The sequence below is a fragment of the Cebus imitator genome, unplaced genomic scaffold (assembly GCF_001604975.1).
Source record: "Cebus imitator isolate Cc_AM_T3 unplaced genomic scaffold, Cebus_imitator-1.0 Scaffold394, whole genome shotgun sequence".
In the NCBI taxonomy this organism is placed as follows: Eukaryota; Metazoa; Chordata; class Mammalia; order Primates; family Cebidae; genus Cebus; species Cebus imitator.
The window spans coordinates 1,618,521-1,642,328 of NW_016107709.1; the positions used below are offsets into that span (position 1 = coordinate 1,618,521).

Sequence of the window (23,808 nt, forward strand, 5' to 3'; positions counted from 1 at the left end):
AGCAACATGATTTGAAACTAATGAAAAATTTATGTATGTTACACTCAAAGAGGAGGGGCAGTTGCAGCACATTTTGTATTTTGTAGGATTTTATTGTATTTTATTTTGCATTTTTTTCCCTAACGCTTAGTTTTCTCAGGCTTTTTACTAAATGATAATTTGAGTTGGTCTGAGGGTTTACTTTTTATTTCTAGATGTCAGAATTTCAGTGGTTCTTTTAAAAATAATCAGTTCTACTGCTTACTCTGTAATTAATTATTTTCCCTAGGCCTCAGGTTCATTCAGCTCAGCAAACAAATACCACTGGAAGCAATGTTACTACATCATCAGCTCCTAACAGTAACTCCACATCTGGTTCTGCTACTAGCAACCCTTTTGCTTTAGGTAAGTGTCTTCAGTCATTCCAATAAGGGATGGCAAAACATATTTCTTTGCCTTCCTGGATAGTTTCAGATAAAATGAAAAAATAAAACATGTCACTTTAACAACAAAATTTAAAAAAAAAATAACTTATACAGTCCTATAATTGTAGCTATTAAGGAAGTAGTTTGGGATATGGATGTTCTTACATTTAATAAGTGGTCAATAATTGGCACCTTTCTTTTTAATGATGAAAGAGATATAGAGTTTGTATACCTGATCTGACTACCACATAATTTAGTATGAGTAAGATTAGCTAATTATTAATCATAATCCAGCACCCTTGAATAATAATTTTCTCATTTGTAAAAGGAAGGGATCAGACTGTATTAGTTATTTTGTAACTGTCCTGAACACATGGAAGGGCTGGGGTTTGGTAAGCCGGCCCAGCTTAAAACTGTTTTTGCTTTTCTTATATTAATTTTTTTTTTTTTTAAGAGTTGCAGGATCTTGCTTAGACACTGAGGCTGAAGTACAGTGGTGTCATCATAACTCACTGCAACCTCAAACTCCTGGCTCTTGGTGTCCCTGAATGCTGGGATTACAGATGTGAGCCACTGTGCCTGGCCTATATTAGATTTATATATTGACGTTCTATGGAAATTTTTTTTGAGAATAAAAATATTCTGAAGCTTAACAGAAGTTGAACTAGATAGATAAGTACTCAGTGCCTCTTTTGATTCTTGTATGACTAGTATAGCACCTTGAAATGGAGTATTTTATGTGCACAGTTTTTACATATCAAGGATCATACCTTTTATCCCTCCCATAAGATTAATTCAGTTGTGCTATGCCAAATATATGTTAGAGACATTTAAGGCATGGCATAGCTTGACTTAGGCTCACATTCACTGTTTTTTAGTTTTAGTTTAAATGTTTCCTGCTCTTGTTTTCTAAAAAGAATTTATGTTAAATCTTTTGGTTGAGGCAGGTGGTGTGTTTTAGTTGTCAAAATTATTTACATGAACAATCTAGAGAAATTAGGATGAAATAACTTAGTGTTCAGACCTATGAAACATATTGTTGAAATCTTAGAGGATTTTAGTTATTTTGTCGGAGGTTACACAACCCCCAAATCCCTTCATTTCTAGTCTCATTCCCACCCCTCCTTCTATCACTGCAGCTTTCTTCATCAATTAATCCCTTTATCCTATATTTTCAGCTTTTTTCTGCTGGCTGGCCTTGTTAAAGTCTGTCCCATTGTAAAAGGCACAGATTCCAAGTACTACCTTTTTTTGCTTGCTTCTCAGCTATCTGTTTTCTGTCTATATTTTCCTTTCAGTAAGTTCACTGAATTCTGTTTTTTGCATCTGCCACTTCAGTAAAAATTCCTAGATAAGGTTGCCATTGACCTTTTAGCTTGCGAAATTTAGTGGACACTAGATTTTAAATCAGTCTGAATGTTTACAAATATGCTTGAAAATTTCTTCCTTTAACTCCTATGATACTGTTTTTTTTTTTTTTTTTGTGATTACATTTCTGATGAATTTTCTTCTGTCTCATTTATAGATTCCTTTTTTCCCTTTCTTATGTTGATATTATTCACCAGAGTTCTGCCTTGACTTTCTTTTCTTCTGTTCTTTCTGAGTGACATTACCCTATTACTATATCCTGATGACTCGCAAATCTGTACCTCAGTGCACACCACTCCTGGACTCCATTCCTTGTATTCAACTCTCTTCGATGTTACCTAATGTCCTCTAAGTAATTCAGCCTGTATCTCCTCTGGAAACAGAAAAACAAGAAAACACATGCAAAACGGTATTATCTGCTCTTAAAACTGCTGCTTTTCCTCCACTGAGTCTCTTTATCTATGACTTCTTCTCTATCCCACCCTACGTAATTAGTTCTCATAGCCACTGCCTTGATGCAGGCCTTCAGTTTTTTTCATCTCTAACGTTTCCTCTGATTATTTCCATAGAGCTGCTCGAATAACAGCTTATGTGACTGTTTTGCTTAAAATCCTCTTAAATCTCTTGAAAGATTTTCAAGATTTAGCCCTTAGCTACCTCTCCCTTGTCATTTTTTACCCATCTCAGTCAACAGTTATATTAGTAATGATAGGCTATCCTTTGATAATAGCCAAACTCAGTGGCTTACTACAACAAAGCTTCATTTCTTGCTGTTTTTCTGCATGCTACGTACTTTTCACTGTTCCGTGAGGTGCCCATCCATATAGTCCCTCAGAGACTCAAGCTAATGAAAGTCATTTTTCATTCTGCTATCTTATAGCTCTACCACTTGGAACACGGCAGAAGAGACAGCTAAAGGGTCTTAAGTTGACCTGCTATACTTTGGCCAGAGTGGCACATATAATTTCTCGTAGTCCTTTAGCATTTCACATAGGCCTGTCCAAGCTCAAAAGAAATAAAAGGCTGCAAAATGAAATGTTTGGTGAGCACTGCTATCTGCCATTCTAGTTAGTCATACTGAAGTTTTTGTGGTTTCAAGGATGCATTAATACATTTATCTTGTGCTTTTTGTATATGGTGTTCATTGTGCCTAGTATTTACTACCCCTCCTAACCTTCTCCACTTTTCTTTGCCAACGTATTCGTGCTCCAAACTCATTGTCATCCCTTTTTCTGAAAGACATTCCAATTAGGTTATATTACCATAGTATCCTGTGAATATTCTTTACTGAAGTACTTAACATCTGAGTAGGCGTTTATTTTCTTGTCTGTCTTTTCCACTAGATTGAGTTCTGAGGGTGTCTTTCTTGTTGCCTTATTCTCTATATGTATGTAGCACAGTCTCTGGCACATATAAAAAGTACTCAGTAAGTGAGGAATAAATGCATTTGGTTGGTTATGTAATTTTGCAAAGTAAACACTTTGTGATAAGCACTTAAGCACTCTGTTGCTCCATTAGGTTTCTCCTTGATTTAATTCTTCCAAAGAGAAATCTATTTCCAGGTATTCCCTAGCTTTCTCTCTCCTTGGCTGGCAGTATCAGCCCTCTTGTACTCAGAGTTTGTAGGTGAATTCAACTTCCTGTTAATAAAACTTAAACTACTTTTGTGGAGAGATTATTAGAAGTATAGTCTGGTGTGTGTATTTATTATTCTTCCTTTAACTGGCATATTCTGGATTGTTTTCCCTGACACCAGCCAACTGTCCAGTACCAGCTCCATGTCCAATATTCAGTTTCATTTCTGATACTACCTACCTATTGTTAGTATCCAGTCTCATAAGTTAGCAGACTCAATCCTGCAAGACTGCCCCTACTTCAGATACTAGTCACAAGTTCTAGGCCACCTGTACTTCTGACTGACCAGCTCTAAATTGGGGGTTTCCATGACTCCCTCCTCAGATACAGTAATTTGCTAGAATGGCACCTAGAACTCAAGAACACGTGTTTACCTGTTTATTATAAAGGCTACAACTCAGAAACAGACAAATGCTTGGAAGAGAATTATTAATGTGGGGGATGGAAGTTGGGCTTAAAGGTTCCAGTTCCCTTCAGGGCACAACCCTCCTAACATTTAGCTGTGCTTTTCATTCTGAATTTTCTTAATCTTACTGTTCAAGAGTTTGCATAGAGCTCTGCCTCTTGCTCCCTCCCCCTACTTTCTTGGCAGGTGGGGCTGAAAGTTTCAGCCCTTTAATCATTTTGTCTTTCTGGTGACCAGCCATTTCTGAGGCTATCCAGGGGCCAAAGTCACTTTATTAGCATAATGGTCAAAAAGGGCTTGTAATGAGTAATAAAAGATACTCTTGTCACTCAGAAAATTCCAAAGCTTTTAGTAACTGAGTAATCAAGGAGAAAGACCAAATATATATTATACTATATGCATGAAAATAAATTTTGTCAATTTTATTAAAATTAATAACCAAAGTGTAAATTTTTGGCCAATTTCAGTTATAGGAATTAAATAATATTCTATTTGTTTTTAAATGATTTCTTGTAATAGACTATTGAGTCAACTAATACTTTTTTGCAACTTCATATTTTAGCATGTTCATGTTAATGATACATTTTCTGACTTTGATTTGTATGGTTTTGCCCTTTATCCTCTTAGGTGGCCTTGGAGGACTTGCAGGTCTGAGTAGCTTGGGTTTGAATACTACCAACTTCTCTGAACTACAGAGCCAGATGCAGCGACAACTTTTGTCTAACCCTGAAATGATGGTCCAGATCATGGAAAATCCCTTTGTTCAGAGCATGCTCTCAAATCCAGACCTGATGAGACAATTAATTATGGCCAATCCACAAATGCAGCAGTTGATACAGAGAAATCCAGAAATTAGTCATATGCTGAATAATCCAGATATAATGAGACAAGTATGTGGAAAGTTCTTTCAGTTTGTTTAGCTAAAAAATTATATATTTGTTATTTAATTTTCTATGGGAAAAGTTTGTCCTATATGTACGGTTAAGCTAAAGAGAGAAATACTGATCTTTGCATAGGAAAACTCAACAGAGCACTAATTTGGCTATTTTGAACTCTGAATTTTCTGTTGCATTTGAAAGTTCATTGTAAATAGTTTATTTTGAAGGCTTAAGAATCAAAAAGTCCAATGCTGGAGATGGGAAATTCACACATAACAAAGTGCTTTCTTATGTTATTTGAATGCTAAGTTGCTTTTTTGAGGTGAAATATACCAGGAATTATTTAAAATAATCTCCTGACTTAGGTATTTAATACAAAATTACAACAGCTTTAAAGCTTTAATTGGTTTTTGTGATTCTAGAATCAGACAATCCCTCATTTTATAAAATAGAGTGTTTCCATTAGCTGAGCAGAAGAGGTTGGCTTTATAGGCAGAAAATGGCTGAAGAAAGCAAAAACTGGAACAAAAAGCTGATTGGTCATTTCACAGTTACTTTCCTAATAGGGTTAAAATGGAGGGAACTTTCTTATTATGGTGACTTATGTTGACTGCAGCTTAGTATGATTTTGGAGGGGAAACTGGCCCATTTTCTAGTTCACTTTGATTAAATGTCACTTAGCACACATGGCTCCATTTTAGTTTGGTCTGGTCTGCTGGGGCATAGTGCAGGAGGCTGGCCCAAAGCAGTGGCCTCCCATAAACTTTGTTTAATGGCAGTTAATAGTTAAAAGTAATTCATGTGTATTTCAATGCTTTTTTTTTCTTTTTTTTGGAAATCTTTTTCTTAGACGTTGGAACTTGCCAGGAATCCAGCAATGATGCAGGAAATGATGAGAAACCAGGACCGAGCCTTGAGCAACCTAGAAAGTATTCCAGGGGGATATAATGCTTTAAGGCGCATGTACACAGATATTCAGGAACCAATGCTGAGTGCTGCACAAGAGCAGGTGATCCACTGGCTCTAAGGTTCAGGCCGAGGAGTAGCTTCTATTTTAACACAAATATATGTGTGATTCAGGGTAGCTTTTATATGAGGAATGTGGTTTTCAGTTTTTAAAAAGTTTCATATATGACTTAAAAGCTCATTCTTTGTGATTTCTGTGTCTTCTATTATAGTTTGGTGGTAATCCATTTGCTTCCTTGGTGAGCAATACATCTTCAGGTGAAGGTAGTCAACCTTCCCGTACAGAAAACAGAGATCCACTACCCAATCCATGGGCTCCACAGACTTCCCAGAGTTCATCAGCTTCCAGTGGCACCGTCAGCACTGTGGGTGGCACTACTGGTAGTGCTGCCAGTGGCACTGCCGGGCAGAGTACTACTGTGCCAAATTTGGTACCTGGAGTAGGAGGTATGCTTATAACAACTCAGACTTTTTTCTTTGTTGTCCTCACTTACATAATTAAAACATTGATTATACTCTTTTCTTTGTGCTTTTTTGTGTATGTATGGTGAGTATGGTGAGTACCTTTTATACTGTCTTTTCACGTTGCATTTTGTTGTTGTTGTTTTGAGACAGAATTCTGCTCTTGTTGCCCAGGCTGGAGTGCAGTGGCATAATCTGGGCTTACTGCAACCTCCACCTCCCAGGTTCACGCAATTCTCCTGCCTCAGCCTTCCAAGTAGCTGGGATTACAGGCATGTGCCACCGTGCCTGGCTAATTTTGTATTTTAAGTAGAGATGGGGTTTATCCTTGTTGGTCAGGCTGGTCTTGAACTCTTGACCTCAGGTGATCCACCTGCCTCAGCCTCCGAAACTGTTGGGATTACAGGCGTGAGCCACTACACCTGGTCACATTTTGGTTTTTAAAGGAAGCTTTAAATGTAAGGAGAACACCTAGTTACCCGTGAAGTTGTTTTCAGAATACATGTTTGCTGGCTTTAGCCTGGTTTTTTATTTTAGATCAGTAGATTGTCAAACACCAGTCTTGAGGTCAAGGCTAAACTGGCTGCATCAGAGCACCTGCCAGGTATATTAAAAATCAAGTCCCAGATCTTTCCCTCAGACTTTGTGGAGCCGAATCTTTCATAGTGGGGTTAAGCTCTGTGTTTGTGTAAAGCAGATTCTCATGTGTGAACAGGTTAGAAATTTACTTTTGTCCACTCTTCTGTAGATTGGACTCAGTAAATAGATGTCTTCCTTTCAGCTATTCAGATACCACACGTCAGTGTTTTGTGAATTAAGTCCAAGATCATTAGCCACAGTGACAGTTTTAGTCCTAATACTTGGCATATAAGTAGGAGGAAATGGAGGCGTGGGAGCACTTACTTCCCTAAGATGAGATAGACTGGATATGTTTTAAAAGATTCCTGTACTTTGGCAGAGGAAGTGGAAAGATGAGATGCTGGATGAAGAATTTTTAAAAATTCAGTGCTGAAAGAAGAATCAGAATGAGAAGAGTAATTAATGATCACAGTTACATATTCTTTTTAGAATACAATGGATATTTTGTGGTTTATGCATATAATATAGGTTTTGTAAAAACTGAAGGAATACCATTTTTAAATCAATAAAAATATTCTGTATTCTACTTAATCCTTGATACTTACTAACAATCTTTTGAGAGGGTTGCATCGTTCTTACTTTAGAGGATATAGAGCAGGCAAAGATTTAATCATATTTCTTAACTAGTTAAGCTATTGTTTTCTTTCCCCTTACCATGGTTGCCTACAGTAATAACTTATGTCTAAAAAACCAAAAATCAGTTTTGCAACCTTTTACTCAGATGTTTAATTTAATGGTTTGATACTGTAACATTTCATGTTAATATTTCCATCAAGGGGAAACAAGAAATAGCAAGCATGAACTTACTCTGCTGGCCTATCATATTGCCAGCGTATTTGTACAGTATTGATTCTTACTCAGCTGTGACATTTGATACATATATGCACACATATATATGTAAAGATGAAATTCTTGACTCTTCTTTGGTCCTGTAAGCACTTACTCTAGAATGTAATGAAGTGTTAGAGCAGGAATTGACAGATTTTTTATGTGAAGGGTCAGATAATACTTTAGACGTTGCTGGCCAAGAGGCAAAATGGAGAAAATTACATCAAAAGACAAATTTTCACACATTTTTAAATTGACAAAATAAAAAATTTGGTAATACAGTATTTTCCTCATATCTACTGATAAGAGGAATGTGACTTTGGTGAGGGGGGATAACATTTTGCTTAATTGGGGTTCAGTGTTCTGTTTACAAAAATTGCAAAGTTCATCTGTTAATACGGGTAGGTAATGAGACTTGACTGACTTTATTCAAAATTCGTACTCATTCCAAAAGCATTTGATTTTATTTTAATAACATTTTCATCAGTTTGGAAGGCATTTATAGAGTTTTTAGCATGCCGTTACATTCAGATTAATCAGAGTGGAGGTTTAGTAGCTCCTCAGTTGCACAGTTAAGTCAGTTTTGAAATATGAATTGCCTTTGCACTTGCATTGAGGTCTGAAAACATGTTGCTAGTAGTATGAGCTCAAAAGTAAACCTGCAAATTTGTGGGAATGGAGGTCTTGTTTCTTATGATTCTTTTTTTTGACAGTACAGGAAGTATGTAAAGCAGCTTGACATTGCTTGTGAGTCAAATAATTTCAGTTGTCAAAGTGACTTTATTATAGTATGATCACACATAAAAATTTGGTGATCACACACCAACATTTAACTCTTTGGCATGAGCTAATAAAATAATGCAATGCTACCTCTGCTAAGCCACCATCAACCTTCTGTGTGGTTAGACATGTCAGAATATTGAGCTATTGTTAATGAAAATTCATGAAGTTGACTATAGTTAAGTTCACAGGAGTGAACAATGCTTCTCATTAATACTCCTGGTTCAGTAACATGATAGATAAAAATATTTTCCAGAGTACCTACTGATGAATAAGACAGTGAATAACTATAGTCTTTAAATACCTTTCATTTTTATATGCTTTGAAAATGTATCCAACTAAATCCTTTTAATTCTGCACATTTTTGCTGCCATGAGATGTAACACATCTTAGCAGATTCTACTTCAAGTTGTACCAGATTCTTACTTCTCAACTTCTTTGAAAATAGTCTCGCCCTGGTTGTTCCATTCAGACTATTATTTATAGAGGCTAATTTTTCAGTCACTTCAGACTTAGCATTGACTCCTCACACAACTGAGTAGTATCAGTAACATCTTTTGGCTTATCAAGAAGTATAAAACAGCACTCAAAATCATTTGCGTTGTTTTTAAATTGAATATTGATATCCTTACTCTGAGGAAAACGATTCTTCCTGAGAGCTTAGTAGACTTCAGCAAGTTTATTTTCTCTGGACACATTTGGTTACTGCAGTCAAGATATAATTAACTATTAAATTAGTCACCACTGGTACTTGGCTTTCTCTGGCTAACAAGCCACTTGGAAACTTAACTTTGGCTGTAGTCTTATTTTCATTTTTATTTTTTGTGAAAAAGTGGCTATGATGAGATACTTAATTTTAAATTGGGTATTTTTTCTGACCATTGTTTTTCTGTGAGGAGTATTGTGATGAGTGGTTGGTCTGGCAGTGCTTATATGTTGTATTCTTTTAGTGTCATTGCATAGGAAACACAAATTTTGCCATCTCATTTAATAAAATATATTCCACTGTGCTTAAAAACCTGACATTTGTAACTCCCCTTCTTCCTTTTTGCTTGTTTTGGCATGATTGGTATTAACTGGTTATTTTTTTTAATGCTGCAGTGATTTTGTGTTGCATGAGTATAACTGATTCACTGTGTTTTGTAGTAGTATACTGAACAACAGTATGAAGGAGGCCAGGTGTGGCATGGTGGCTCACACTTGTTATCCCAGCAGTTTGGGAGGCTAAGGTGGGTGATTGCTTGAGTCCAGGAGTTTGGGACCAGCCTCAGCAACATGGTAAAACCTCGTCTCTACAAATAAGACGAAAAATAGCCAGGCATGGTATGCAGCTGTAGCACAGCTACTTGGGAAGCTGAGATGGGAGGATTACCTGCGCTTAGGGAGGTTGAGGATGCAGTGAGCTGTGATGGCGCCACTGCATTCCAGCCTGGGAGACGGAGTGAGACCCTGTCTCAGAACAAATAACAGGATGCAGGAGTGGCTATACCATAGATAGTCTCTGTTGCAAATACTGCTTTTGTAAAAGTACAGAACACCCATAGATAATAAGTGAGAATGACTGTTCCAATAAAATGGTATTAATGGACACTGAAATCTGAATTTCAGATAGTTTTCACAGTTCAAAAAATATTTATCTTTGATTTTTTTCCCCTTAACCATTTAAAAATAAAAGTATAAGAGCATTTTTTTTAAAAGACCTAGTCTCAATCTGTCACCCAGGCTGGAGTGCAGTTATGTGATCTTGGCTCACTGCAGCCTCCACCTCCCAGGTTCCAGCAATTTTCGTGCCTCAGTCTCCCAAGTAGCTGGGGTTACAGGCACCCACCACCACACCTGGATAATTTGTTTTGTATTTTTTCTTAGTAGAGACAGTATTTCACCATATTGTTGTCCAGGCTGGTCTTGAACTCCCAACCTTGGGTGATCTGCCTGCCTCGGCCTCCCAAAGTGCTGGGATTGCAGGTGTGAGGCACTGCACCAACCAAAAATTGTTTTGCTTTGTTTGAGACAGAGTCTGTTGCCCAGGCTGGAGTGCAGTGGTGTGATCTTGACTCACTGTAACCTCTGTCTCCTGGGTTCAAATGATTCTCCCTTCTCAGCCTCCCCAGTAACTGGGATTACAGGTGTACACCACCAAGCCCAGCTAATGTTTGTATTTTTATTAGAGGTGGGGTTTCACCATGTTGGCCAGGCTGGTCTTGAACTCCTGACCTCAAATGATCTACCTGCCTCAGCCTCCCAAAGTGCTGGGATTACAGGTTTGAACCACCACGCCTGGCCTTGAAACTTAAAAGCAATTTTTAACTCATTGGCTGAGCAGAAACATGTTGTGGGCCAGATTTGTCCTGCAGGCTGTAGTTTACCAACCTGTCTTAGAATACAGACATACCTCATTTTGTTGCGCTTTACAGATAGTGTGATTTTTACAGTTTGAAGGTTTGTGATGGCCTTGCATTGAGCAAGTCTGTTGGTATCATTTTTCCAATAGCATGTGCCCACTTCCTGTCTTTGTCACATTTTGATTATTCTCGCAATAGTTCAGTCTTTTTCATTATTATTCTGTTATGGTGATTCTGTGATCAGTGATCTTTGCTGTTACTTTAGTAATTGTGTATAGGAACCACCTTGTACCTGTTGAACTTAATCATTAAATGTGTGTGTTCTGACTGTTCAACTGACTGGCTAGTCCACTTGTCTCTCTTACATTCCTTGGGTCTCCCTCTTCTCTGAGATATAACATTGAAATTGGGTCAGTTAGTAACTCCAGTGGCCTTTAAGTATTCAAGTAAAAGAATCTCTCACTTTAAATCAAAAGCTAGAAATGGTTAAGTTTAGTGAGGGAGGCATATCAGAAACTATGATAGGCCAAAAGCTAGGCCTCTTGGACCGAACAGCCAATTTGTGAATGCAAAGGAAAAGTTCTTGAAGAAAATTATAAATGCTACTCCAGTGAAGGCATGAATGATGAGAAAGTGAAACAATCTTATTGTTGATACGGGGAAAGTTGTAGTGATCTGGATAGACGATCAAACCAGCCGCACCGTTTCCATAAGCCAAAGCCTAATCCAGAGCAGTACCCTAACTCCCTTTAATGCTATGAATGCTCTGAGGTAAGGAATCTGCAGCAGTAAAGTTGAAAACTAGCTGAGGTTGACCAGCTTAGGTTTAGGGAAGGAAGCTATCTTTATAACATAAAAGTCCAAGGTGAGGCAGCAAGTTATCTAGATCATCGAGGAAGATCATTGAAGAAGGTGGCTACACTAAACAACCAATTTTTAATGTAGGTGAAAAACAGCCTTCTATTGGAGGAAGATATCACCTAGAATTTTTATTTCTAGAATGAAGTTAGTTGTTAGCTTCAGCGCTTCAAAGGAAAGGCTGACTCTGTTAGGGGCTAATGCATCTGGTGACTAAGTTGAAGCCAGTCCTCATTATTATTCCAACAATCCTAGGGCCTTAAAAATTATGCTAGATCTATTCTGTCTGTGCTCTAAACATACGGGGGGAAATAAACCAGGATGACAGCACATCTATTTACAGCATGTTTTACTGAATGTTTTAAGTCCACTGGTGAGACATGCTGCTTAGGAAAAGATTTTTTTCAAAATACTACTGCTCATTGACAGTGCATGTAGTCACCCAAGAGCTTTGATGGAGATGTACAAGGAGATTAATGTTTGTGCCTGCTAACACAACATTCATTCCGCACGCAGCCCATGGATCAAAGAGCAATTTCAACTTTCAAGTGTTCTTTAAGAAATACATTTCATAAGGCTATAGCTGCCTTAGATAGTGAGTCCTCTAATGGATTTGGGCAAAGTATATTGAAAACCTTCTAGAAAAGATTCACCATTCTCAATGTCATTAAGAACATTCCTAATTCATGGAGAGGATGTGAAAATGTCAACATGAACAGGAGTTTGGAAGTTTATTTTATCCCTCATGGATGCCTTTGAGTGGTTCAAGACTTCTATGGAGGAAGAAACTGTAGAAGTGGTGGAAATAGCAAGAGAACTAGAATGTAAAGTGGAGCCTGCTAGGCATGTTGGCTCATATCTGTAATCCCAGTACTTTTGGGTGGCACAGACAGGAGGATCCCTTGAGCCTAGGAATTGGAGGCAGCAGTGAGCTATGTTCATGCCACTGTCCTCACTCCAGCCTGGGTGACAAAAATGAGACTCCATCTCAATTAAAAAAAAAAAAAAACAAAGAGGTGGAGCCTGAACACTGCATTGCTACAATGTCAGGAAAAAACTTGAATAGATGAGGAGTTGCTTCTTGTAGATGAGCAAAGAGTGGTTTCTTGAGATAGAGTCTATTCTAAGTGAAGATGCTGTGAACATTGTTGAAATAACAGCAAAGAATTTAGAATGTTATATAATCTTAGTTGATAAAGCAGTGGCAGGGTTTGAGAGGGTTGACTTCAGTTTTGGAAGTTCTACTGTGGTAAATGCAATCAAACAGCATTGAGTGGAGCAAAGTTTTCCTGATGTGGCAAAGTTCATTGTTGTCTTATTTTAAGAAATTGCCATAGCCACTCCAACCTTTAGCAACCACCAGCTGCCTCACTGTTAGCAACTTTGGGCAATAAAGTATTTTTAAGTTTATGTGCAGAGTGTTTTGGAAGGCTGTGGCATACTTAATAGACCATAGTATCATGTAAACAACTTTTGTATGCTCTGGGAAACCAAAAAATGTGTGTGACTTGCACACTGCTCTGGAACCAAACCCATGGTATCTCCAAGGTTGGGCTCTAGGATGTGAAAAACACTAAATTAAGCTTTTACAACATGAGAAAATAGGAAAAACAAGAACTATTAAAAATAGTAGTATTAAAGTAGAAAAGTGAGAAGAATCTTTTTTTTTTTGTGTGTGTGTGTGTGTGTGACGGAGTTTGCTCTTGTTGCCCAGGATGGAGCACGAAGGTGCAATCTCAGCTCACTGCAACCTCCGCATCACTGCAACCTTCCGCCTCCTGGGTTCAAGCGATTTTCCTGCCTCAGCCTCCCAAGTAGCTGGGATTATAGGTGCCCACCACCACACTTGGCTAATTTTTTGTAGTTTTAGTAGAGATGAAGTTTTGCCATATTGGTCAGGCTGGTCTTGAACTCCTGACCTCAGGTGATCCACCTCCTTGGCCTTCCAATGTGCTGGGATTACAGGTGTGAGCCACTGCTCCCGGCCAAGAGTCAGATGTCTTAAGCCTGATACAACTACACTGGATGGAAGAGCAGAAGGGAGATGAAAAACCTAGTGAGTTGACTTGGCATAGTAAGTTTGAGAATATATTTCAGTTTGAGTGTATCTAGTTGGCAGTTGAAAATCTAGGTGTAAGTCAAGCAAATTAACTTAGTTTTAAAGAAAATTTGCCTAAATATACAGTTGTCATCATATATGGAATTCACATAAATTCAGCTGTAGCCCTTGACATAAAAAGGAAAAACAATAATCATAACAAGTGCTTTATACATCAGTTTCTTATAGTCACCCTATGAAGTAGATACTGCTTTCTTCATTTTACAGATGGGGAACCTGAAATATGAAGATGCTAAATAACTGGCCCAAGATCACATGGTTAGGTTAGATTTGAACCCAGGTAATCAGGCTCCTCATACTGCTTTGAGTCGCTGTGCTCTATGGTTTCAAATGTTAAATGTGCCTACCATTTTACTTAGTGAGTGCCCGTACTCAGTGAAAATGGGTGGAGGCGTTACATATTTTGTTCCCTTGGGCGTGAAGGCTTCCTTCTTTTATAAGGCTGAGCGATATTGAGTGTGAAATATGATTCTAATTAATCTTTTGCAGTCCTGGAGAAAAAGTTGGCTCAGTCTTTTTTACTTTATGGAATTTTTCAGCAGTAATTTTGACCATATCTAATTTTTGCCTAAAGTTGACTTCAGAAGCTAGCCCTTCATGAGACAAGATTTTACCGTAAATGCAACCAGAATGTTTAAACTTGTAAATCTTCTTTTACTGGTATATGTTGGGCATGTCCTTTTAGAGGTCTTTTAAAGTTCTTTCATAGTTCAGTTGATACTTAATATATATAATCATTTGTACTTGGTAAAATTAAATACAGTGCATATTGTATTTTAAAGCTTTAACTTTTGTTTAAGTATTTTTCTTTAATATGTCTTTTTTTTTTTTTTTTTAAAAACAAACTTTCAGCTAGTATGTTCAACACTCCAGGAATGCAGAGCTTGCTGCAACAAATAACTGAAAACCCACAACTTATGCAAAACATGTTGTCTGCCCCCTACATGAGAAGCATGATGCAGTCACTAAGTCAGAATCCTGACCTTGCTGCACAGGTGAGTTTGTATTTGCATCGAAAAGGACTGTGCAATGTGAACCTAATCTAGTAATTGTGATTTTGGCACATTTGTGTTGTATATGATATCTTAATGTACTAGAAAAGTAAGTAGACTGTGTCTCCAATTTTTTAGACCATGTGTTTCTTTGCAGTAATTACATACTTCATATGTAATTAAAACAACTTTATCTCTGCCATTCATTGACTAGAAAGAAGTGTAGATTTACTTTGTTTCTACATATGCTGAGTTAGGAGACAAGTACAAAGTTCTGTAATGCCCTCTCTTTTGAAGATACACTACTTAATGAAATGTTAATCTTGAAAGCAAGTAAGAGCAGTGTTAATACATTTGAAATAGTTTTATTTAGTAGATCACTAAGATTATAATAGTCATGCTCAAAATGACAGTTGTAAAATAGCATGAAGTCATTTAGTAAAGATGAGAATTTGTCAGAACAATGTTCTCATTCTTTCAACTATTGATTCCCCTGCTGAAGATAGTGTACCTATCCCTTATTAATGTATTCCTTTTTCTAATTTGTTTCTGAAGAGCCTACAACTAAGAAAATTAGGGGATCTCAAAGCTCGCTGAACATTCAGGAACACTTGGAAAGCTTTACAGACAGTGCTGATGCTTGGTTCCCATCCTTAGAGATTTTGATATAATTGCATCTGATAACCCCTTCCCCCTCAAGTTCCCTAGGTACTGTCTAGGTTCCCATACCATAGGGCTTAAAAAACCGCGGAGAATGGAATAAACCTTGATCATCTGTAGTTTATATTTGCTGTTTATTAGAAACAGCTTCTGTAGTGTGTCAGGAATTTGAAACACTTTGTAGTTAATCCCATTCCTTAAATTTGTAAAGTTATAAGTCAAATGAATGGTTTTTATTTTCTAAATTCTAGAAGTATATTGATTCAAGTATCTTTGATGTATAATTCTCAGTAATAACTTAGGCACTCACCAAATTTGTGGAATTGGAAATAATACATTTTAAGAAGAATTTTTGCGTCTTTGATATTGTATATTGGAGGTACATTTTATGGAAAATTGATTTATTCATATGAAACTTATCAGACTGAGTTGTTAATGGCTTAGTTTACTGTAATAGCCATTTTAAGTGTGTATTTGTCTAATACTGAATGTGCATCTTACTTTTAAAATTTGACTTTAACAAGCACATGCCTAGCAATTTTTAATAATATTACACTAGTAAAGTGACTTGAGCACTCACATACTCTTTTTTACTCTAAAGCAAAATGCTGCTAATACTAGATTGGCATGTCTTATTACACATAATTTAGAAACTATTACAATGTTCTTGTTATCAACAGATTAAAATGTGTGGTTTTTCTATTTTGATTTTTAAATATTTACAAAGAGTCTGGAGTGTAAACTTGTGGTATAAGCACTCAGGTAAGTTATAAGAAATATCCTAATGAAATGAGATGATCATCTGCGAATGAATACATTTAAGATGACATCATTTTTTAAGATTGAATGAAGTAAATCCCAAATGATATGTCTGATAACCTTGTTAATATGTTGTAATAAAGAAGTATTTGACTGGAACCACTAAAGAAGCAGGTTTGTTGACCTTAAGCAGGTATTACTTACTGTGAACTTATTGGTCATTTTGAAATAAATATGTATGTTCCTGCAAGGCTGTCTGACTTCTGCTTTGGTCATTATATTAAAATTAACTAAAAGATCCACTTTGCAAGAATTGGGGCAAATTTTTCTCTACCAGCATTTACACTGCTCTTAAATACAGTTAACTACTTGAGGGTGAGGATCATTTCCTCCCCCAGACTTTGGATAGGTAAATAGGTTATCAGTAAATCCTTTCGAGTTGATTTTTTACTCTGGGGAAAATGATACAAAATGTGTCTTTTGAAGCTATGAGAATTTGTTTGTTTCTGGTTATGCTGATTGTGTATTTTAATCTTATTTTCAGGTATATGACATCATACTAATACTGATCCTGATTTTTAAATTCTTAACATTTATTTGAAGGTTAGGAGATGCCACTTTTCTCATCTCTGGCGGTAGTGAGGTGAAATCCAGATGCTAATCTTGGTGTTCTCAAATGGATTTACATCTTTTAGGTCTTAAATTATTTTAATACTTTCCCCAGAGGACTGTTGGTGCTAGGCCTGGCTGATTTTCACCTAGCAGCTCCATTTCTCTGGCAAGTTGGTTGCTGTTTTGCGGTGTTATTTTTTTGGACCTAATATTAGCTGTTTTGTAGTAGGCAGGTAGATGTAGTGGTCCTTTTCAGATCTGGATTTTCTCGTGCCTGCCACTTGCGTGTCGAGGTTTCTAAGCAAGCCATGTTATATAGTTTCATGTATTGATGTTTATGTTTATTCTGTCAGTGTAGTAGAAAATATGTCTTCATGAATGTCAGTTACTCCCATTTTTCTTTCAATGGCAAGTATTCACCTTTGTTCAAGGAAAAGCCTAAGAAAATGATTGCTTTTATTTTTTAGGATATTGCATGTCATTACCATAACCACCATTCTCATTGAGAGAGAAGATGCCTCGTTTTTGTTTTTGTTGTTCTGGAGATCCCTCTTGTGGACAGTATCTTCCCTTTTCCTTTTTTATTTATGTTCTACCTTCCTCCCTTTTAAGTGCCAGTTTAGGCACTTGGAGGAAGATAGAATAAAACAAGGTACATTACTTGTTTCAGATATTTCCAGTAAAAATTGTTTGAACACTTGCCCCATAGATGATGCTGAATAATCCCCTATTTGCTGGAAATCCTCAGCTTCAAGAACAAATGAGACAACAGCTCCCAACTTTCCTCCAACAAGTGAGTAAGACAAGATGTTAGCTATCTTGGGTAATGATTTGCTTGAAAAAATTTGATGATGAACATTTTCCTTGCTCTTCTCTGGCTGATAGCAAAACATAGAATAGAGACTGATAATGCTGTCAATTCGTAGAGAATTCAGCTTGATCTTAACAGAGTCCCATTTCACTGCTGACCTTTTGCTTATGTTTCTCAAACATAAATTCTGAGGAAAGAACCATTTTGTTTTTGCTTTTGAGGACCTAGGATTTTGAATGCTTTGTTAATACCATAAACCATTTCCTTTCACTGTACTAACTTTGAAGTGCTTCCTTGTGTCATGTTATGCTTTATGGTTTAACTAATTCTGAGTAGCAGGAAAGAGCTACCCTATTCTATTTTATAGATTGTTTTCTTCCAAATTAATAGAATGCTTTTTTTTCCCCCAGGGGTAGATCTCATTTCCTTAAACTCAGGATTAGTAAGATTAAAATGGTCAGTGTTGTCATATAAGGAAGGTTATATTATAAACAAGTACTTGAGATTGGCCATGGTATTTTATTATTTAAAACGATAAAAGAGAAGTCAGTCTTGGTGTTTTGAAACTGGTAGTTCTGGGGCTTTATATATTATGCAGTGACTCTCAGGCCTGTAAACTATTTTCCAAGGTTAGTTGGTGTCCTTGATCTATTGTAATGATGTAAGCCTATCTTTGGTTAGTCAGGTGGTGTATAATTGGAAGTAGTAAAGCTAAATTCAGGATACATGTATTAATGTCAAATTTGGAACTATTGTTTTAGAGTGTACCTTACTGGTAAAATTGTTACATCAGCAACAGGTAACACTTGGTTAGGTGGAGTATGTGGCTTTCACCATATTACCATGTTGTAAGAATTGTGCATTTGGAGGTTGTCTTTTAGAAATAACACTTTATTTTCTGTTGGAGAAGGGGAATAGTTGTGGCTTCCAGAGTAGCTCCTGATTGTCTTCCATTATGAAAATGGCTTTCATGATGGACTTAGGAGGAGGTCAAGTAATGATTCACATACTAGGTTTGCTGTCAAAGAGGAGACACTTGTGTTTATTTTGGGAAAGAAATTATGAAATACCAGTGTCCAGGAGTAAGGTTTTAGATTTTCTCCGGAAGCATAACAAAGATTTTAAAACTTACTTTCACTGATTTTAATTCCTTTGTAACCACTAGTTTTCTTTCTTTCTTAGATGCAGAATCCTGATACGCTATCAGCAATGTCAAACCCGAGAGCAATGCAGGCCTTGTTACAGATTCAGCAGGGTTTACAGACGTTAGCAACGGAAGCCCCGGGCCTCATTCCAGGGTAAGCTTATTTGGGGAAGATAATGAAAGTGCATAATGGTTACTTTCTCTGAGAATTTCAGATTTAGTATTATGCTGCCTGCCTTGTGGTTTTTGTTGTTGTGGTTGTTGTTTTTTGAGACAGGGTCTAGCCCAGTCGCCTAGGCTGTGAGTGTGGTGGTGCAATTGTGGCTCACTGCAGCCTCAACTTCCCAGGCTCTAGGGATTCTCTCACCCAGCTTCCCTGCAGGTGCACATCATCACACCCAGCTAACACATGCACACACACACGCGCGCGCACACACACACACAGTTGTTGTTGTTTTTAGAGACAGGGTTTTATCATGTTGCCCAGGATGGTCTCAAACTCCTGGGCTCCAGGAGCCACGGCCTCCCAAAGTGGGATTACAGGCATGAGCCACAGCATCTGGCTTTTTTTTTTTTTTTAAGAGATGGGCTTTTGCTGTTTTACCCTGGCTGAACTTGAACTAGGCTCAGGCGATCCTCTCACCTTAGCCTCCCCAGTAGCTGGGACACAGTGCCTGGCTATGATTGTTTTTAAGTCAGGGTTTTTAAAGTTAAAAATGATTATTTTTAAAATAATTATTATATTTTAAATTCATAAGACAGAGTCTTACTCTGTTGCCCAGACTGGAGTGCAGTGGCACAATCTCAGCTTACTTCAGCCTCCCCCTCCTGGGTCCAAGCCTACCTCTTCTTACCTCATCCTGCCAAATAACTGATACTACAGGTGTGCACCACCACACCCAGCTAATTTGGTTTTTATTTTTTGAAGAGATGAGATCTCACTATGTTACCTAAGCTGATCTCACATTGCTGGGCTGCTGGGATCGTAGGTCTCCCAAAATGAGCCACTGCAGCAGGCCAAAAAGGCTTATTTTAAAAAGATAACTTAGCTTATATTATATTAAAATGTAACTGATTTACTGACTGGTCTTTGGTTTTGCAAGACCTTAGGTTATTTCCTATTTGTTCTTTCTCTAGGTTTACTCCTGGCTTGGGGGCATTAGGAGGCACTGGAGGCTCTTCAGGAACCAATGGCTCTAACGCTGCACCTAGTGAAAACACAAGCCCCACAGCAGGAACCACTGAACCTGGACATCAGCAGTTTATTCAACAGATGCTACAGGCTCTTGCTGGAGTAAATCCTCAGGTATCAGCTCTTTTCCCTTCAAGTTTTGTAATCCTTAATGTTGGAAATTTAGAAATTTCCAAAAAGAAGGAAAAGGGAAAAAAGGAAAGCAGTAGTTTTTAGGTATTTAGATTAATGAACAATGCAGTCTTAAGGATATTGAATAAGAAACAGGCATTACAAAAATTGTTGGCTTTGGTGCTATATGAGACACTAAAGGAAACATTGTGACGGTTGTAGGAAAGATAGGCTGTAACCTAAAGTCTTAATTTTTAGTAATTTCTTTAAAAATGCTTTTTTTTGTGTGTGGAGTTCCTATTTGAAAATCATTTGAAATAGATTTTGCTTTAAAAAATTTCTGAGGGAGGAATGGAAACTTGATGATGCCAGGTACCTCCAGGAAAACTGTATTCTAGTCTTTTGACTGGAAAAGAGTCCTAACTACCTTACCCCATCCCTCAAACCACCTCCTGCGGTGGTTTGTGTTGCATGTATATATCTCGCAAATATGGCTAAAGAATATGGATCCCTAATAATATGCTTGCATCTATAAACATTTATTGGCTTTACTGATAATGTGCCATTATATAAAGATGATTGCCAGTTCAAACCTATTTTATTAGGTTGTCCCTGAATTGCTTAATGTTTAAAGGTCTGTTAGGTGCTTTCTGTTTTCTTTTCTGGGTTTCTTTTTTCTTTTCTTTCCTTTCCCCTTTCCCTTTCCCCTGTCCCCTTTCCCTTTTCCCTTTTTCCCTTACCTTGTCCCCCTTCCCCTTTCCTCTTTTCCTTCCCCTTTCCTCTTCCCTTTCCCCTTTTCCCATCCTCTTCCCCCTTCCCTTTTCCCTTTTCCTTTTCCCTTCATTGCCTATCCTTTTTCCTTTTTTTTCTTTCCCTTTCTCTTTTGACGGAGTCTGAGGCTGGATGCAATCACAGCTCACTGCAACCGCCACCTCCTGGGCTCCCACTTTTGTATTTTTTGTAGAGATGGGGTTTCGCCATGTGGCCTAGGTAGGTCTCAAACTCCTGAGCTCAAGCAATACCACCTGCCCTGGCCTCCCAAAGTGCTGGGATTACAGGCATGAGCCACTGTGCCCGGCCTGCTTTCTGATTTCAAGCCTTAATATAATAAACAGGGTGGGGTCTGTCTCATGCATGTTTGTATTCCTGATACCCAGAACCATAGTTTCTGGCTCATGGTAGGTACTCAGTAAATATTCATGAATAAGAAAAGAATTTGGGCTATTAGAATCAATTGTTATAGAAGTTAACTTACAAGCCTCCAAATAAATAGGCCTAGGACTGATTGGTCATTTATGTGGGTTTTTTTTTTTTTTAAACTTCATTTCTGAAGAAAAGATTTGATGCTGCTGAATTGTCAGAATTAAGAGTGTAATTTTGGGCCTGAAACTGAAGCACTTTTCTAAGAATTGGCCAGTGCAGAAGTTAAAACTCACATTCATTCGAACAATCATTGAAGCTTTAGAATTTGATGCATGAGGATATTGGCTTCTGTAGTTACTCAGTTGGTCAGTAGCTACACAAATCATCTAATTCTGAACTATTTGTATGTATAAAGTTTTTCTGCATGTACGTGATACTCTAAAATAATGGTTGATGTTTATTAAGCTTTTTTCCTCCCCAATGTAGAGTTGCGATCTATTTGACATGTATTTGGGTATAAACTAGACTATTTAAAATAAAGTGTTAATGGACTTTTAAATATGTTGGATATGTTTCAAGAGGCAGGCAGTGTTTTTAAAGCTCAGTAGATCAGCGAATGTTATTTTAAAAAGGCAATTAAAAATTTAAAAAGTCAGGTGTGACATGGACTGGTTTCCTTTAGAGTTGGATTCTTATTATTTTTTCCTTTAATAGCTACAGAATCCAGAAGTCAGATTTCAGCAACAACTGGAACAGCTCAGTGCAATGGGATTTTTGAACCGTGAAGCAAACTTGCAAGCTCTAATAGCAACAGGAGGTGATATCAATGCAGCTATTGAAAGGTTACTGGGCTCCCAGCCATCATAGCAGCATTTCTGTATCTTGAAAAAATGTAATTTATTTTTGATAACGGCTCTTAAAACTTTAAAATACCTGCTTTATTTCATTTTGACTCTTGGAATTCTGTGCTGTTATAAACAAACCCAAAATGATGCATTTTAAGGTGGAGTACAGTAAGATGAGTGGGTTTTTCTGTATTTTTCTTTTCTGGAAAAGTGGGAATCAGTGCTTTTCATTTAAGGCTACTGCATGCATCACTTCTGCATTTATTGTAATTTTTTAAAAATATCACCTTTTATAGTTGGGTGACCATATTTCGTCCTGCATCTGTCCAGTTTATTTGCTTTTTAAACCTTAGCCTATGGTAGTAATTTATGTAGAATAAAAGCATTAAAAAGAAGCAAATCATTTGCACTCTATAATTTGTGGTACAATATTGCTTATTGTGACTTTGGCATGCATTTTTGCAAACAAAATGCTGTAAGATTTATACTACTGATAATTTTGCTTTATTTGTATACAATATAGAGTATGCACATTTGGGACTGCATTTCTAGAAACATACTGCAATAGGCTATCTGAGCAAAACACCTGTAACCAAAAAAGTGAAGATAAGAAAATACTCTTAAAGCTGAGTTATTTCCTAATTGTATAGAGTCTTACAGCATCTTTGACAAACATCTCCCAGCAAAAGTGCCGGTTAGTCAGGTTTGTTGAAAATATAGTAGAAAAGTTGATTCTGGTTATCTCTTTAAGGACATTTAATTGTACAGACAACATAATGTAACATTGTCTCAACATTCATTCACAGATTGACTGTAAATTACCTTAATCTTTGTGCACACTGAAGGAACACTGTAGTATACCCCAAAATTTGCCTAGGACTTTTCAGCTTCTCCCATAGGTAGTTTAACAGGCATTAAAATTTGTAATTGAAATGTTGCTTTCACTGAAAGTGTCTTGATGTTTCAGTTATTTTTAATCACCATATAAAAATAGAACTATCTTTTGGGTTTATCTGTTTTCTCATGCACAGGCAATACACAAATTTAAAATGAGTTGTGAGCCAATTGTTTCTGAAGTGTTTTGGTAGTTCTATTAAGAAATAGTTAAATATTGTGCTTTTCAGAGCCTCAGAGAAAGGGGAATGGGGTGGGGGGGAGCGGAATCTATCCTGGATTGGGCCAGCTTAAATAATACTGGCAACCAAGATTCTGTTAGGATTTCTGTGCATATAGTGTAGTAAAGAAGTATCATTCAGGGGTGAAAAACAAAGAGCCGTTTTAACGATGTTGAGTACATTTGGCTGTTTTATAGCCTTTTTCTTCCCTCCCCAAAGAAGTTCTGTTCTCTAGCTCCCAAATTATTGGGGTGGTACATTCCTTTAGGACCAATTAAAACATAATTTAGGGTCAGTAATACATTTGGCTGGCTCTGATTCAGTATTCTCTTAGGTGATTATATTCTCTCATGTACAGTTAAAGGAAATTAAAATGTTAAAGTAACCTAAAATGAATTCAGACCAATAAAATCAAGGGAAATACAAGTCGATTCCATTACTTCTGTCAGTTGCTTGCAATTAAAAAATGGTTAAAAGGCCAGGTTACCCATCAGTCCATGCACTGTTCTGACACTTTCCCCAGGAGGAAAACATGTACAAAGGTTACGGTGGAGGCATGAGTAGAGGAGATTGTTAAGAAGGGTATTTGTGTGCATTTGCTCTTTCTGCTTTATGCCTCAGTCTGATTTTAAAACTTTTGTACTGGTGAATGGTGGTATTCAGTGTGGGATAGTGTCATAACTAATTTGACAATTTATTAATCACAAAATAACAATAAATCTCTAGCTTTTACACTTGA

At 37.1% G+C, this 23,808-nt stretch overlaps 1 protein-coding gene across 2 annotated transcripts in view; it reads left to right on the forward strand.

Moving 5' to 3' along the window:
• Positions 1-23,808, forward strand: part of UBQLN1 (ubiquilin 1) — a 46,323-nt gene extending 22,515 nt beyond the window's left edge. Inside the window, exons 3-11 of one of the 2 annotated variants that reach the window (XM_017508552.2) lie at positions 269-384; positions 4,441-4,703; positions 5,542-5,700; positions 5,870-6,104; positions 14,538-14,680; positions 17,418-17,501; positions 18,702-18,817; positions 19,801-19,969; positions 21,824-23,808. In XM_017508552.2, the coding sequence (XP_017364041.1) occupies positions 269-384; positions 4,441-4,703; positions 5,542-5,700; positions 5,870-6,104; positions 14,538-14,680; positions 17,418-17,501; positions 18,702-18,817; positions 19,801-19,969; positions 21,824-21,976 (1,438 nt within the window). In that variant the 3' untranslated portion in view covers positions 21,977-23,808. The remainder of the gene's footprint in view (positions 1-268; positions 385-4,440; positions 4,704-5,541; positions 5,701-5,869; positions 6,105-14,537; positions 14,681-17,417; positions 17,502-18,701; positions 18,818-19,800; positions 19,970-21,823) is intronic. The other variant, XM_017508553.2, reaches the window with a different exon arrangement.